The sequence below is a fragment of the Myxine glutinosa genome, chromosome 1 (genome assembly GCF_964187855.1).
Source record: "Myxine glutinosa chromosome 1, kmMyxGlut1.1, whole genome shotgun sequence".
Taxonomy (NCBI): Eukaryota; Metazoa; Chordata; class Myxini; order Myxiniformes; family Myxinidae; genus Myxine; species Myxine glutinosa.
In genome coordinates, this window is record NC_136261.1 from 357,717,017 (window position 1) to 357,731,232 (window position 14,216).

Here is a 14,216-nt window from a genome sequence, read left to right on the forward strand (position 1 = left end):
AATGCATTCGATTGTGTCCATCCGTGTGTGTGTATGTGTGTCGTATGTGCGTGTGTTTGTGAACAAGATATCTGGAAAGGTTCTGAACGGATTTGGATGAAAGTTGGTGGGATGATTGCCCTTGGGATAAGGAAGAATTGATTAGTTTTTGGTGAAGCTCAGGATATTATTCTGGATCTAGGAATTTTTTGGGGATTTTTTCTTTCTGTTTTACTGCATTAAAGCTTTTATTCTTATTCTTAAATGATGTTTTTCTCCTCTAATTCCAAGATATATCAAAATACATTATCTGACAGTTAGGGCCTACTTTCTTTTTCATTTATTGTTTTGGGGAGAGGGGATGTTAAACAAAACGTATTATTCCAACTAAACCCACGGTGGGAGTATGCGCTCTACTGAGTGGCCTTCTAGTTTTTTTTGTTTTTTCACAAGACAATGCTGTAGCCATTTGTAACTGGGCTTCATACATCATAATATATGCATGCCTATTTAGCCTACACTATACATCGTTAGAATATAAGAGTTGTGTCCATCTGAGTTGTGAATCTTGTTCCTTTCCTGATATTTGATGCTTGCCGATTCATTTGTTTGGCAGATCTTTTTTTCTCTCTAACTTAACCTTTAGCCCTATTGTTAGATATACTTTACATTACCTATGTATACATAGCAGGTATACACCTGAATAAATAACAAACAAACAGCTTTAATTAACAGTGCTCATTGACTGAAAATACCATTAGTACAAATATTATACAGAAATGATGGTATGTAGCCTAGTTTGATGTGTATCCGTAATTATGTGCATGCGAATTTGTTACCATTGGCAGAAATATCATGTAAATCGATGTATCATCTAACTCATTCACCATGTAAATCAATGTATCATCGAACCCATTCACACCTACCATGGTGTATCAACTAACCCACTTGGTCAGGTCAGATGATACATTTGACAAACAGTTTTTTTGTGAGCCACCATTCCAAGTTTGATAATGCAGTGCATCTGGCATGCTTCACAGATATGCACAAGACGCTGATATTTATTTTGGACAATTCATGAATCCTGTCGAGCGAACAGTCTTCATTATAAGCCAACATAACTGAAAAGTGTATCAACTAACCTGCCTCTCCCCTACAAGGGGAAAGGTGACCCTCTGGACTGTGGCTCATATCGAGCGATAAAGTTATTGGAGCGTGCAATGAAAGTATTGGAAAGGGTGTTGGAGAGGAGGATAAGGAAGAATGTGAAGATCGACGAAATGCACTTTGGATTCATGCCAGGAAGAGGAACGACAGACGTGGTTTTTATTTTAAGGCAGTTGCAGGAGAAGTACATGGAGAAGAGGAAGAAGTTGTTTCTTGGGTTTCTTGATCTGGAGAAAGTATTCGATAGGGTTCCACATGTGGTAGTGACATGGGCATTGAGGAAGTTAGGAGTGGAGGAATGGTTGATCAGAGTAGTGATGGCAATGTACAAAAGAGCGTGCACAGCTGTAAGGACGAAGGATGGGAACAGTGGTGAGTTTCAGGTGAAGGTTGGAGTGCATCAGGGTTCGGTACTAAGTCCACTACTATTTGTAGCTGTGATGGAGGTGCTGGCTCAGAACGTAAAGGAGGGTTTACCGTGGGAGTTGTTGTATGCAGATGATCTGGTGTTGATTGCAGAAAGTATGGATGGACTGAAGGAGAAGATGAACAAGTGGAAGGAATGTATGGAGACAAAAGGTCTGAAGGTGAATATCGGAAAAACGAAGGTGATGGCAAGTGGTAAAGCATGTGTTGAGGTGGAAAGAACTGGGAAGTGGCCGTGTGCGGTGTGCAGGAAGGGTGTCGAAGTGAACTCCATTCAATGTACAATGTGCGCTGAGTGGGTTCATCAAAAATGTAGTGGTCTGAGAGGGTCATTAACCAGTGTGGCAGCTACATTCAAGTGTAAGGTGTGCACAGAGGGAGCTGCAGATGGAGGAAATGTTGAGTTGGATCTTGGAGACGGCATGAACCTGGAAGGTGTGAAAACATTTTGCTACCTAGGAGACATGCTGAATGGAGAAGGTGGATCAGACTCGGCAACGGTTGCTCGAGTGAGATGTGCATGGCAGAAGTTTCGGGAATTGAGTGGCGTGCTGACGAGGAGGGGAGTGTCGTTGAAGCTGAAGGGAAAGGTGTATGCTGCATGTGTGAGAAGTGTTATGATTTATGGGAGCGAGACATGGGTAATGAACGTAGAGCAGCAACGAAGGTTGGAAAGGGTAGAAATGCGAATGGTTCGGTGGATGTGTGGAGTATCGTTGAGAGAGAGGAAGACAAATGATGAATTGTGAAAGATGATGGGAATAGAGCCTGTGATGGATGCTGTAAAGAGAAACAGGTTGAGATGGTTTGGTCATGTGTTGAGGAAGGATAAAAGTGACTGGTTGAGAAGAGTGATGGAAATGAATGTAGAAGGAAGTCGAGGACGGGGAAGACCGAGAAAGACTTGGCTAAAGATGGTGGAAGAATGCGGGCAAGGGGGTTAACAAGGGGAGATGCTGAAAATAGGGCAAAATGGAGAGGATTGTCATGGGGCCTGCAAGGCTAACCCCCGCTCGAGCAGGGAAAATGGCCTTAAAATGCCTGTTGTTGTTGTGTTGAGTGTATTGGTGTGAATACAAATACTTGTTTTGTTTTACAAGTGCATTGGTGTGGTTTTACCATGGTTTATTAGAACACTCAAGAATACAAATCTTTCTGCCGTGTTCCCGCTCCAGACCGTGAGGTGCACCGTAACTGGGGTTTGGGGAGGTAATACGTAACTAGTTACAGAACAAGTTCGAATTTCAGTGCATTTTGTCAATTTTTCATAGTTATGTCCTTTTTTGGACAACTGAGGATGCCCAGTCGGCGACTGGCTTTGGAGGCCAGCTTGGTAATGTGGTTTCCCCAGGAACTATCATGGCAGATTGTGAGACCCAAAAGCTTGAGTGACGGAACTTCTTTGAGAGGATTGTTGAGAAAGAAGATGGGAGGGTTGTCCAGACAGTCTTTTCAGAGAGACAAAGTGAGAGTGTGAGATTTGTCAGGATTGAAAGACATGTTCCACTTGTTTGACCAGTTTGTGATTTTAACCAAGTCTGCAGAGAGTGAAGAGGCTGCTGCATGCCTATCTGATGGATGAGATATGGAGTGCCAGAGAGTGGAGTCGTCAGCAAAAAGATAGAGAGGATTTTCCAGAGAATTGGAGAGATCTTTAATGAAGACCAGAAAAAGCACAGGGCCCAGAACACTGCCTTGGGAACGCCAGCCTGGACAGGAAGGGGAGATAAGAGAATTCTATTTAGATCCACACGTTGACTACGACAGGAGAGGAAGTCAGGGAGCCATGTGTGGAGATTTCCATGGATACCATAAGAGGAGAGTTTGGTGAGCAGGGCAGGGTGCCTCCAAATGGGATGGCTTTAAATGAATCCAAATTGATGATCTGAGATCAAGCCATTGGAGAAGCGGAAGGATTTAATATCAGAAGCGATGATTGATTCCATGGCCTTGCTGATTATTGGGAGCAGGCTGATTGGTCTGTCGTTGCAAGGATCTGTTTTTGCACCTTTTTGTGTAAAACGGTTATGTTGGCTGATTTCCAAGCAGATGGCAGATGACCTTGAGAAAAAAAGAGACGGGTTGTAGTCCGGTTGTAGTCGTTGGAGGTAAGTAGTCATTGGAGTAGGCGCGTGCCGTGGCGCGCCAGTCACGCGATTGCGTAAGTAGTCGTTGGAGGTATTGACTTGTATAAGGTTGGTTTTCTTAGGCTGGGGCGCAGTGGCGTCGTCGCGTCCCTGGCACGAGGGTCGATTCTGAGGAAATCTTGTTTCATTGTGCACGCCTTCGTTTTACTTCCAAATTAGAATCTGTTTCATTAATTGTTGTTTCCACACTGCGTCGAGAAGCGTAAGTATACCGCGACAAGAAAAAGGTATGTTACGAATTTATGCGAGGTATATTGTGATAGGTATCGTCGAGTGAAGGGGTCGTGTTCGGGCCGTGGTCTTGCCTAGATGTAGGCCGCACCTCATTTTGGCGAATAAAGTGGTATTCGGGGGGTTCCGGTATTTGGGACCGCAGGGACGGAAAGTGCAGGCTCGGGGTGCCAGTCACTCTCAGCCGGCCCGCTCTGAAGGCTCGGATCGGGACACCGGGATTCATTCCGGTCGCCCGGTCGGCCCGGAGGTGGGGGTGCTGGGCTTGTCACGGAACGTCAAAACAAACGGCCTACCGGGGCCGCCCAAAAGTCGGGCGTGAGGGGCGCGTCCACTAATGGAACACCTCTCGCTTCCCAAATCGAGGGCCACGTGGTCAGGAGAACCTCGTCCCTTCTGGTTGCCTTGCCGTCCCACCGTGAGCGCTGGTCAGGGTGTACTTCAAGCTAAGCTTAAGTTTTAAGTTCCTCCTTGCCCTCGCAAGGGAAAGGCTAGGATCAAGCTCTCCCAAATTTCCAAACACTAGAAATCGGACGTCTCAAATGAATTAATTAATTTGTTAATACATCTCAGTCGCCCGCGATCCCTCCAGCGCGGGCGTCGAACCAGTTCATTTCCGGTGCGACCGGGCCGAGTATCGGCCCGGCCGTGGCCGAAGCCGTTGATTCCGCCGTAGCACGCTAACGCGTAGGCTCGCGCGTCCCTGGTCCGCCGGGGCTCCGCGGGTGTCCTACCGTGCCTGACGCCGTTACCCTCTCAACTTTCGGGAGTAGGCGCCGGTGCCCGGGGACGGATTTCGCTGTCTAAACATGGTAGCGCTAGGCCAGTGGGACCGCCGGGACCCACGTGCACTCACAAGTTGTTATGCGCGTGGGCGGCAGTATCAGACCGGGGCGCCCAAACGCTCCCCGGCTAAAGTTCATCCTGAAAGCACCCACATTGTGTGGACAAACTCCACCAATTGGCCGGTCGTTGTCGACGTTGTAGTCGTTGTTGTAGTGGGTGAAAAGAACTGAGAGGGTGTGAATGAGCGGCAGTGCAGGATTTTCGGACCCGTGGGCTGATGCCGTCTGGTCCAGTTGCAGAATCGGAGTCGAGGTTTGACAGAGACTTCTCCACCCTGTCAGGAGATAAGGGGCACAGAGTCCAGGAACAGTTGGGTTTGACTGGGTAAGGTGGCTGCAGAGAGGGATGGATTTGTGACACAAGATTTGGAGGCAAACACAGAGTTAGTTGAGGCATTCGGCTTTTTCACGTGCGGTGTCAGCTGTGTAGCCATTTGAGGTAGGAGAGGGGATGGAGGGGGAACAAAAATCAGAAACAGATTTGACCAGACCCCACCAGGGTTTGGAGGAGGGAGACAGGTTTCAGAGTTCTTCTTGAGAGTAGAGGGATAGTGCTTCCTGGCACTCCTGAGGGTAGACACACACTTGTTCCATGCTTGGTGGAAGGAACTGAGATTGCCTTCAGTTGGATTTGCCTTCCAAGAGGCATAAGCAAGTTGTTTCAGGGCAACTGCCTCACCACAAGACTCAGTGTACCATGGACGGGAGGATGGGTAAGACAACTGAAGATGAGATAGGATAAATCTGTGCATGAGAGAGAGCAGTTTTGTGCATGAGAGAGAGCAGTTTGCTTTGGAAGAATTCCCAGGAAGATTGATGTCAGAGGCAGTAGATGATGGGAGACCAGTCCAGATGATTGATGGCTGCTTGCAGACCGTGCCAGTCAGCCTGAGTGAAATGCCAGACTCGTCGATGCTGAGGAGGCTCTCTGAGAATGGTCAGAGAGATGTCCACTTAACAAGCACATGATCAGATGAGCCGATTGGAGCAGAAGAAGAGCAGCAGACATTTGCAAGGAAGTTTGTCATAACCAAGTCGAGAAGAGAAGATGCTCCATTGACCGAGATCCGGGTCGGGAAATTGACATTGTGTCAGTCCCAATGAGTCGCAGAAGTCTTTTGCTGAGATGCCATGGCTGGTGAGAGAGGTACCCAGACCCAGCCAGCTGGCATGATGACAGTTGAAGTCGCCACATATGAGGAAGACAGAGTTGGGATGGGTAGATAGAAGTTGGTCCATATTATCAGACAGCGAGATGTAGATGGAGTCATCACTGTTTGGTGGACGGTACAACTCACATATGAAACAAAATGTGGAGCGAAGGGGAAGCTGTAGCCAGAGGTACTCCTGGGTTTGGGAGGTGTAAGAGCAGTGCACGGAGAGCGAGAAATTTTTTGATGTGCAGTGTAACTCCACCACCAGGATGAGGCTCAGGCCTATCATACCGGAGGAGGGAGGACCCAGGGAGAGATACGAAGGACTCAGGGACGTCTTGAAGGAGGAAAGTTTCTGTTAAGCAGATTAAGTCTGGTTTGAGAGATTAAGAATGAAAAACTGCAAAGTCCTTGAAACTCTGGTAAATTGTGCAAATATAAATATTCTGCCATGCCCCAGTCGAATTGTTAATTCTGCCGGTGTCTTTAAGAGAACACAAGAGACCGTTACCAATTTTAACCTCCTCCAGGAGTCCCGGATGCGAAACTAATCCTAATCCCGTCAATGGATTGAACATCACATGTTGCTAAATTATTGCTGAGGTGATCCTCTCTCATGTTCTATTCTATCTGCCCCTAATCGAATGTGCTATCGGCCTCTGCATTTATCGATTCGACAAAAAATATTGAGCCCTGGGACTGTACGTGGTTTTGACTTTGCACAGGAATTGCAAATCATTGGGTCTGCTGCGGTGCAGGTGTAATCCTGGACTTGCAGCACTTCATTCTGTAGAATTGATTTGTGGAATCGTAATCTATTCCCTCATTTTTCAGTTATTATTGCCATTCATGATTTTTAATCGTGAATCCCAAGAGGAAAACTATTGATCGTGGTGAACCAAGAACAAAAAGGTTGAGGAACGTGCGACACAGAAACATCTTTCACTCCCTCCACTTTTTCGGTCTTTTCAGGCCTGATCGCCTGTACTGTTGAGCAATGTGTGGTTATTTCCCTCTGGTGCTTCCATTTGTATTGGAGATACTTGGGTGTGCACCATGTTTTGTAAGCTCAATCAGAACTGTTAACTCGTGTTCAGCCTTTCGTCTCACCTCTTCAAATGTTTTTGGTGAGCATGAAAAAGAAATACCACCTCGTTTTGTGGAGAAAATCCTGAGCACCGTCGATGTTCCTGCTTGGTTAACTGCCAATTGGCAATTTGCCACAATGTGGATGGAGGTTATGTTTTCACCCCTGTCTGTCTGTCTGTGAACAAGATATGTCAAAAAGTTGTGGACAGATTCGGACGAATTTTTGCGGAAAGAAGTGTGTGTGACAAGGACTAATTGATTCGATTTTGGTGAAGATTTGAATCCAGATATGGATCACAGAATTATTTAATTTTCCTAAGTGATTCTTCACCATCGATTAGATCGGGGCGAAAAGCGATTATATGAGGGCCAGTCAATAAGCAACCTTAAAATGGCGATATAAATGGAGAATGTAATGTGTGTAGTTGTACATGACATATGTTATATCTATGGGCAAAGAGTCATGTTTTGCCTGTTTTAGATCTGGCAACATTGAGCGTATGATGTTGGTTGAGCAGTTCCAAGATGGCGGCTCCCTTAGAAGCATGCACCAGGAGAGCAACGTTCTGTCATCCGTTTCTTGGGAAGTGAAGGTGTGAATCCCAGTGAATCATCGCTGAATGAAGATGCAATATGGTGACGCATGTTTATTGCTGCAGCAGGTGTACGACTGGACAGGAAGTTAAAAGTGGAGTGTCCAGTGTGGCAGATGCTGCGCGCTCGGGCCAGCCTCACACAGTCGACACACCAGAAATGGTTGCAGGAGTTAAGCGCATGCTAAGAGAAAACCGTCGCATTACACTGGATGAAGTGGTCTCCGAAATGAACAATAGCCATGGTTCAGCACACTATATCATTCACAACATGCTGGGGTTCCGCAACGTGTCTGCAAGATGGGTCCTTGTACAACTCGCACACGAACTGAAAGAACGGCGAGTGGACGCATGTGAAGAACTTCTGCGACGTTACGAAACAGAAAGTGACGCTTTCTTACAGCTCGTAGTGACTGGGGTTGAAAGCTGGGTCCACTACTTTCAGCCAGAAACGAAGAGGACAAGCAAAGAGTGCGCCATTCAACTTCGGAAGCCCAAAAAATTCCGCACACAGCCGTCCACTGGAAAAGTGATGCTGATGCTCTTCTGGGACAGCCGAGGCCCACTTGTAGAGCATTACATATGCAAAGGGACCACAGTCACCAGTGCATCATGCTGTGACCTCAAAAGAATCTGAAACAGCAATCAGATGAACATGTCGTGGACTACCTACTACCTGTGTTTTGCTGCAGCATGGCAATGCTCAGCCCCATACTGCCGTGCTACAGCTGCAACAATCAGGACCTGCATTTTGAGTGTCTTCCTCATCCACCCTACTCGCCAGACCTCGCCCCTTCGGATTACCACATCTTTGGGCCACTTAAAGAGGTGCTTGGTGGAACCACTTTCCAATCTGACGGAGGTCCAAGAGGTGGTGCACAAACGGCTACACAAGCAGCCAAATTTTTTTTTTTTTTTCTAGAGGAACCCAGGCCTTAGTAAAGCGCTGGAAAAAAATGCATTGGGTGCAATGGAGATTATGTTGAAAAATAAGTTGTTACACATGTACATGCAAAAAACAGTTGTGAATTTTTTTTAAAGACTACTTCTTGACTGCCCCTTGTATAACATACTAGCAGAAGTACCCGGCATTGCCGGGCGGGGGAGGGGAGGGGAAGGAGCGGGGGGAGGGGGAGAAGAGTGGGAGGGGGGGAGGGGAGAAGAGGGGGGGATGGGGAGGATGAGGGAGGAGGGGAGGGGCCGGAGGGGGGTGGGGAAGGGGGGAGGAGAGGGAAGAGGGAGGGAGGGTGAGGGATGGGAGGGTGAGGGATGGGAGGGGGAGGGGGAGGGGGAACGGGTGGGAGGGGGGACACGGCAGAAGTACCCGGCATTGCTGAGGGGAGGAGGGAGGGGAGGGGAACGGGGGGGGGAGGGGAATGGGGGGAGGGAAGAAGGGTGGGGGAGGGGAGAAGGGTAGGAGGGGGGATTGGGGAGGGGGGAGGGGGAGGGGGAAAATGGAGGGGAGGGGGAAGGGAAGGGGGGACGGAGGGGGAAGGGGAGGGAAGGGGATGGTCAGTCAACAATGACGTTGCAGTTCTCATGGTCGGAGAGCAGCACAACAATTGGACATAGTCCTGCATATTCGCAACAGCACGAAGCGGATTTTGGAGACTCACCGATCCTGTGATGTCCTCCAGTACCGGCGTTGCCGGGCAGGGGAAGGGAGACCCGTACATTCCCAACCCGTACATTCGCCCCTCTCGACTCAAGCTCACTCGGACAAAAGCCTCGCACAAATTACACCGTGAAGGCCAATGGTCATGTCTATGCCACAAATCACGGGCGCACTGAATTGAAAATATATAGAACGCTCATACTCGTGAAAAGTGAAGCCGCCGTGTCGCATCTTGGTCAGCACGACTCGACCAACTCGCTTCACGGATCTCGTTTTGTGCGGCAATAAACTGCTCCAATCGGTTACGGAAGGGTTGTGGAAAGACGTTTCACAGCTGTTTCAAAGACATTTAATTCATATCACACAAAATCGATACAAAACACGATCGCATAAAAGGTGAAAAAACGTGTGACGGGATGGAACATCACGTGATCGCTCTGAGCGAATCAGTCTGGCGGCGGGAATGGAACATCACGTGATCGCTCTGAGCGAATCAGCGAGCTGCTCTGGAACCGGCTGAGATTAGCGGGTACTTCGCTGAAATGCGCTGAGGTAAATATGAATAAAAAAATATGGATCGTCAAATATTTTGAGTTCGGCCATGTTCATCCCAGGCTCAATGGCCATGTCTATGTCAAATATCAAGCACGTAAGCCTCTCCGTTTATGAGTCTATCGGTAACATTACACACACACAAACTGTGTTTTATATATATAGATTATGTGGGTTAGGTACAGCATATCTAGATCCAGGTAGATCTGCATAGATAGGTGCTTCGTCTGTCGTGATCGGGAATCCTCACCTGTAATAAGTTCTGTTTAGGTGGTTTGTCGGATTAAGGTGTATCTTCGTCCCCATTACGAGGAATGGGGCATGTTAAATAGTTCTCGGGAAGTTCACATGTGTGAAACCTCTGTGATCATTCCCTTATGGCAACGCACTCTTATACATTAGCTCGACCCAATAGAGCACCACATTAATTAAATTCCCCTGCCGCCACAATGACTGACCGGAAAGACAAGTAGGAAGCGACTGCGTACTACGGCGGCATGGCAGGCAAACATTGCACAGGCAGGCCGAGAGCCACGCCTAGGAGAAATCGTGATTGACAGTGGGGGGGGGGGGGGGGGGGGGGGGGGGAGAGTTGGAGGCAGGTCACTGATTGGAGGGTAGGGAAGATGAAGGACGTGCCACACTGATTGGCCACCGACAATGACGTGTCACACGATGACGTAACACCAAAGGCGCGGGGCGCTCGGCCAATCGGTGAGGAAGGCACGAAAAAGCCACAACAAGCTACGCACTGATTGAAGGAGAAGCGCCGGTGACGTGTGAAGGTGCGAAAGGTCACAAGGAAACGACACACTGGTTGGCAGAGGGAGAGAGCTGACGTCAGACGCCGAGCGATAAAACAACTCGCCGGCCGACATTTTCTTTCTTCTCGTTTTGGCTTCCTTTCCGTTTGGACCCTTTCTGCCCTCGCTTTCTCTCCCGTTTGGACCTCTTCCCTTGCGATCTGAAAATTGCCTGCTTGACGACGGACATTGGAGCAACGTTGGAGCACCGTCGATTCTCCTCCCTGGCGTTCACATGCGAGCGAAGCTTGCCACTGGAGCGGGCAAGACCGGGGCGAGCGAGTGGCTTGGTGGCCTAGCAGTGTGCGGAGGGGGCCTTATCGAGGCCTAGTGGACAAGGGTGCGTTGAGGCCTGCTTGGCGCCGACACCGGAGCCACGGCGGACGACTGCGCACGGAGCCAGACTATCCTTGACGACTGCAGACTACTGATCGAGCTAAGACGCATCACACACGAACACAACAAAACGTTAATTTTATTACCCATCCCATTTGTCCTGTTGTTTAAGTCTGGTGTGGGGACGTCCCAACCTAGGTTTAGTTCTTCCGGCTCGTTTCTTTGTTCTCGGGGTCCGGCAATAAAGCCGCGTATTTTTGTACCATAAATTCCGTTTGGTTTGGTTTATTGATTTTTCAGGGTGAAGACATTCTCCCCCCAAACCACCCTGCCGTCCGCCATCAATTGGTTTCCAATCGTCCGCCATCAATTGGAAACGCCTTAAGTAAGCTCGATTGCTATCCATGGACTCTGTTTTAATAGAGATGTCCACGCGACAATATTTTTTTTTTAAACTTGTAAGCGAGTTATGACTAAACTTGGTGGACGAGTTGGTTAGGTGACAAGAACAAGCCGATTACATTTTGGTTCAGGTCTGAATCCAGATCCGGCCCATCAGTGGGATAGAAACCATAAGCTGTTCAGCCTGGCGGAGGTATGCACTCTACCAAGTGCCATTCTACTGTAGTTTCAATTGTGTTGCTCACAAGTGTTTGATGGATGCACCATGTGATTTTTAAATCAAAACCAGAAGTAAATTCTGCACCATAGAACACTTATGCTTTTGCAGGATTTCATGGATTTGTGCATTGACATTTTTCTTAATCATCCAGAATATCTTAGTTACGATATAAATTTTACTGAATTTAACCACTTTTCTCTCTGCACAAACCCCTGTTCCCCTATAGAATGCCTCACACTCAAGCACTGCTCCCTAAGATCATACGTGAAGAGCTTGAATTGGCTCGCCCCTGTGAAGTTTGCTCTGGAGTTGCTTTTTCATCGTTCGTGCAAAGTACAACATCCCTGAACCTGAGTCGTATAGTGTACCAGTCTATAGCAAGTCCCTATATCCCAGTGCTTTGTTTCCTTTGCTCACGGATGTGCTATGATAAGTTTCTCCGTGTGCGTGGCAGTCCCATGGCTATAGATGGAAGGAATGGCGTTGAGCCAGAGGGTTGATTGTTTTGATTCTCATGAACCCTGGTGTATGATTGATCTTTAGCGACTTCACAACTCTCCCTCCACTCAAACAAAGCTTCTGCCTCCCATTGTGTTGAATGTCTTTAGCATTAATTCTGCTACTTATCTTTCCAAATAAAAGTTTTCATTTTTCCAAGTGAGTTGGTGGTTTATTATCCTCGCCAGAGGAGAGGGAATTGCACTTTAATCCGTTTGTCTATTTGTCCGCACAGAATAAATGATTTTCTCTGCAACCGTTGGTCCGATTGACAGGAAATTTTCACCATAGGTGCACCTGCTCCTGTATTTTTTTTTTGATAATTATGATGTCATACGTCACGTGGTATGGGCGCCATCTTAGAAAAACCGAAAAACTTTGCATCTGCCTCCAAAAGTGCTGCATAAATTTTTTTTGAGACATGGCTTATTGTAAAGCATTCTCCATGGGGAATAAAATGTTAGGTTCCTCCATTATGACGTCATTCTACAAGTACAAAACTTATCCGATCAAGACGAAGTTCAGCATCAGCTATGGATAAATTGGAGAAAAAAAAAAGTCATCGGTCATGGGGTTCGCCCGCCATATTTGTTTTAACACAAAAGCCTTAAAAACGTTCTGGCGAGGGTCTGCAATCTCTGATTGCTCTTTCTGGTTTGAGAGATGTTACACTAACTACATCTACACTTGTGTATTGTTGCCTATATGACCTGGCAAGATCAAGTCTGCGTAACAAAAACTGTGACCATGTTTGATATGCAAGACATAGGGCTGCAGATTATTGTCAAAAAGTGGCTTACAAATGGCAGAACTGCCAACTAGCTTCCTACCAGCTACTTTTGGTATTTTTATAAAGTAGGGGCCTTGACAAGTTCACAAACCAAAAATACCCAGAATACCTCTGGGGGAACATGCTTAAATGACGTCATCAAAATGGCTGCCAAAATTGTAAAGTTTGGCATTGTGTACAGGTGCTGACGTGGTACCTAACCGTTTATATAGTAGTTTTAGTCAAGAGAAAAAACATCAGCCTTTTCCTGGGATGAACACTTTCATTTCTGGAGAACCAGAGAATAAAAAGAAAGGAATAAAACTTACAGCAGCGAATATGAAGCCAGTGCTTACAACAATGGTTCTGATTACAAGAGAAAAATGACCACAGTGTGGTCACCAGCTGCGACGTGTAGAATCACGAGGATATCCGTTGCAATATGCGCTACCAAATTCGACCAGTCATTAAATGAAATGCATGCACTAGCGTCTTTTTCTTTCAGTTCTGGTCTTGTCCTTTGTTTTGCGGTGCAACATGCTTCATCAACTGATTACATATAATGTATGGACGTGTGTTATTTCTGTTAATGTTAATTCATTAATGTTATTTATTAATGTTAATTCTGGGTGGCAGAGGGATAATTTGAAACGGGCTTGGTCGGTAGGGGAAGTCCGAGTGTATGCACATGCGCAATTCAATAATTACACCTAATTTGTGTCAAGTTCTGTGAAACGAGATCGATATGAAAACATTCATGTTGTCTTTGTTGCTAAATTTATTCTGGTTTCTTCAAACAAATCGCGATTTTAGTCCGCGATGTTCGTACCTCATACCAACGCACGTCCGAGTGTATGCGCATGCGCTATTCAAAAAAGGCACCCCAACAACAAGAACAACAAGCGTTACGCCTAGGTCCCCCGTCGGTGAAGTGATGTGAGTTGACAAAGTGGAAGACGCAAGGCGGCCATCTTGGATTTTGACGTGGCGACCCAATTTTCAATAGCGTTCTTCCTTATGCCTAGATACACCCAAACATCAGATTAGAAGTTGGTACTTCGCTTATTTTTCAAGATATTCAGCTCACAAGGTTCAGACATACATGGCATCAGACATACATGGCGGCGGCCATCTTGGATTTTGACGTGGGTTGCACCCACACACCAAATTCGAATGCGGTCCTTTGCTTACGTATGCACGCCCGCACGGACAGAGGGGAAAACCATAGTCCCCCTTTCGCTCCGCGGTGCGACGGGGGACAACAACGCGGTTCTCAGAGCTGCTCGTCGCAGCTAAAAATGATTCCCAAATACTTCACCATGCAGTTCGTATTATTCAGACAGAAAAATTACAACCAACAACTGAATACCCTAATACCCAAGAAATAGAT

General features: G+C 47.0%; 1 protein-coding gene across 4 annotated transcripts in view; it reads left to right on the forward strand.

The window, feature by feature from the left end:
* LRR1 (leucine rich repeat protein 1) overlaps window positions 1-12,216 on the forward strand; it is a 25,043-nt gene extending 12,827 nt beyond the window's left edge. For all 4 annotated transcript variants that reach the window (XM_068099363.2, XM_068099354.2, XM_068099345.2 and 1 more), the window contains one exon: window positions 11,786-12,216. In XM_068099363.2, coding sequence (XP_067955464.2) covers window positions 11,786-12,059 — 274 coding nt within the window. In that variant the 3' untranslated portion in view covers window positions 12,060-12,216. The remainder of the gene's footprint in view (window positions 1-11,785) is intronic.
* The last annotated feature ends 2,000 nt before the right edge of the window (window positions 12,217-14,216 follow it).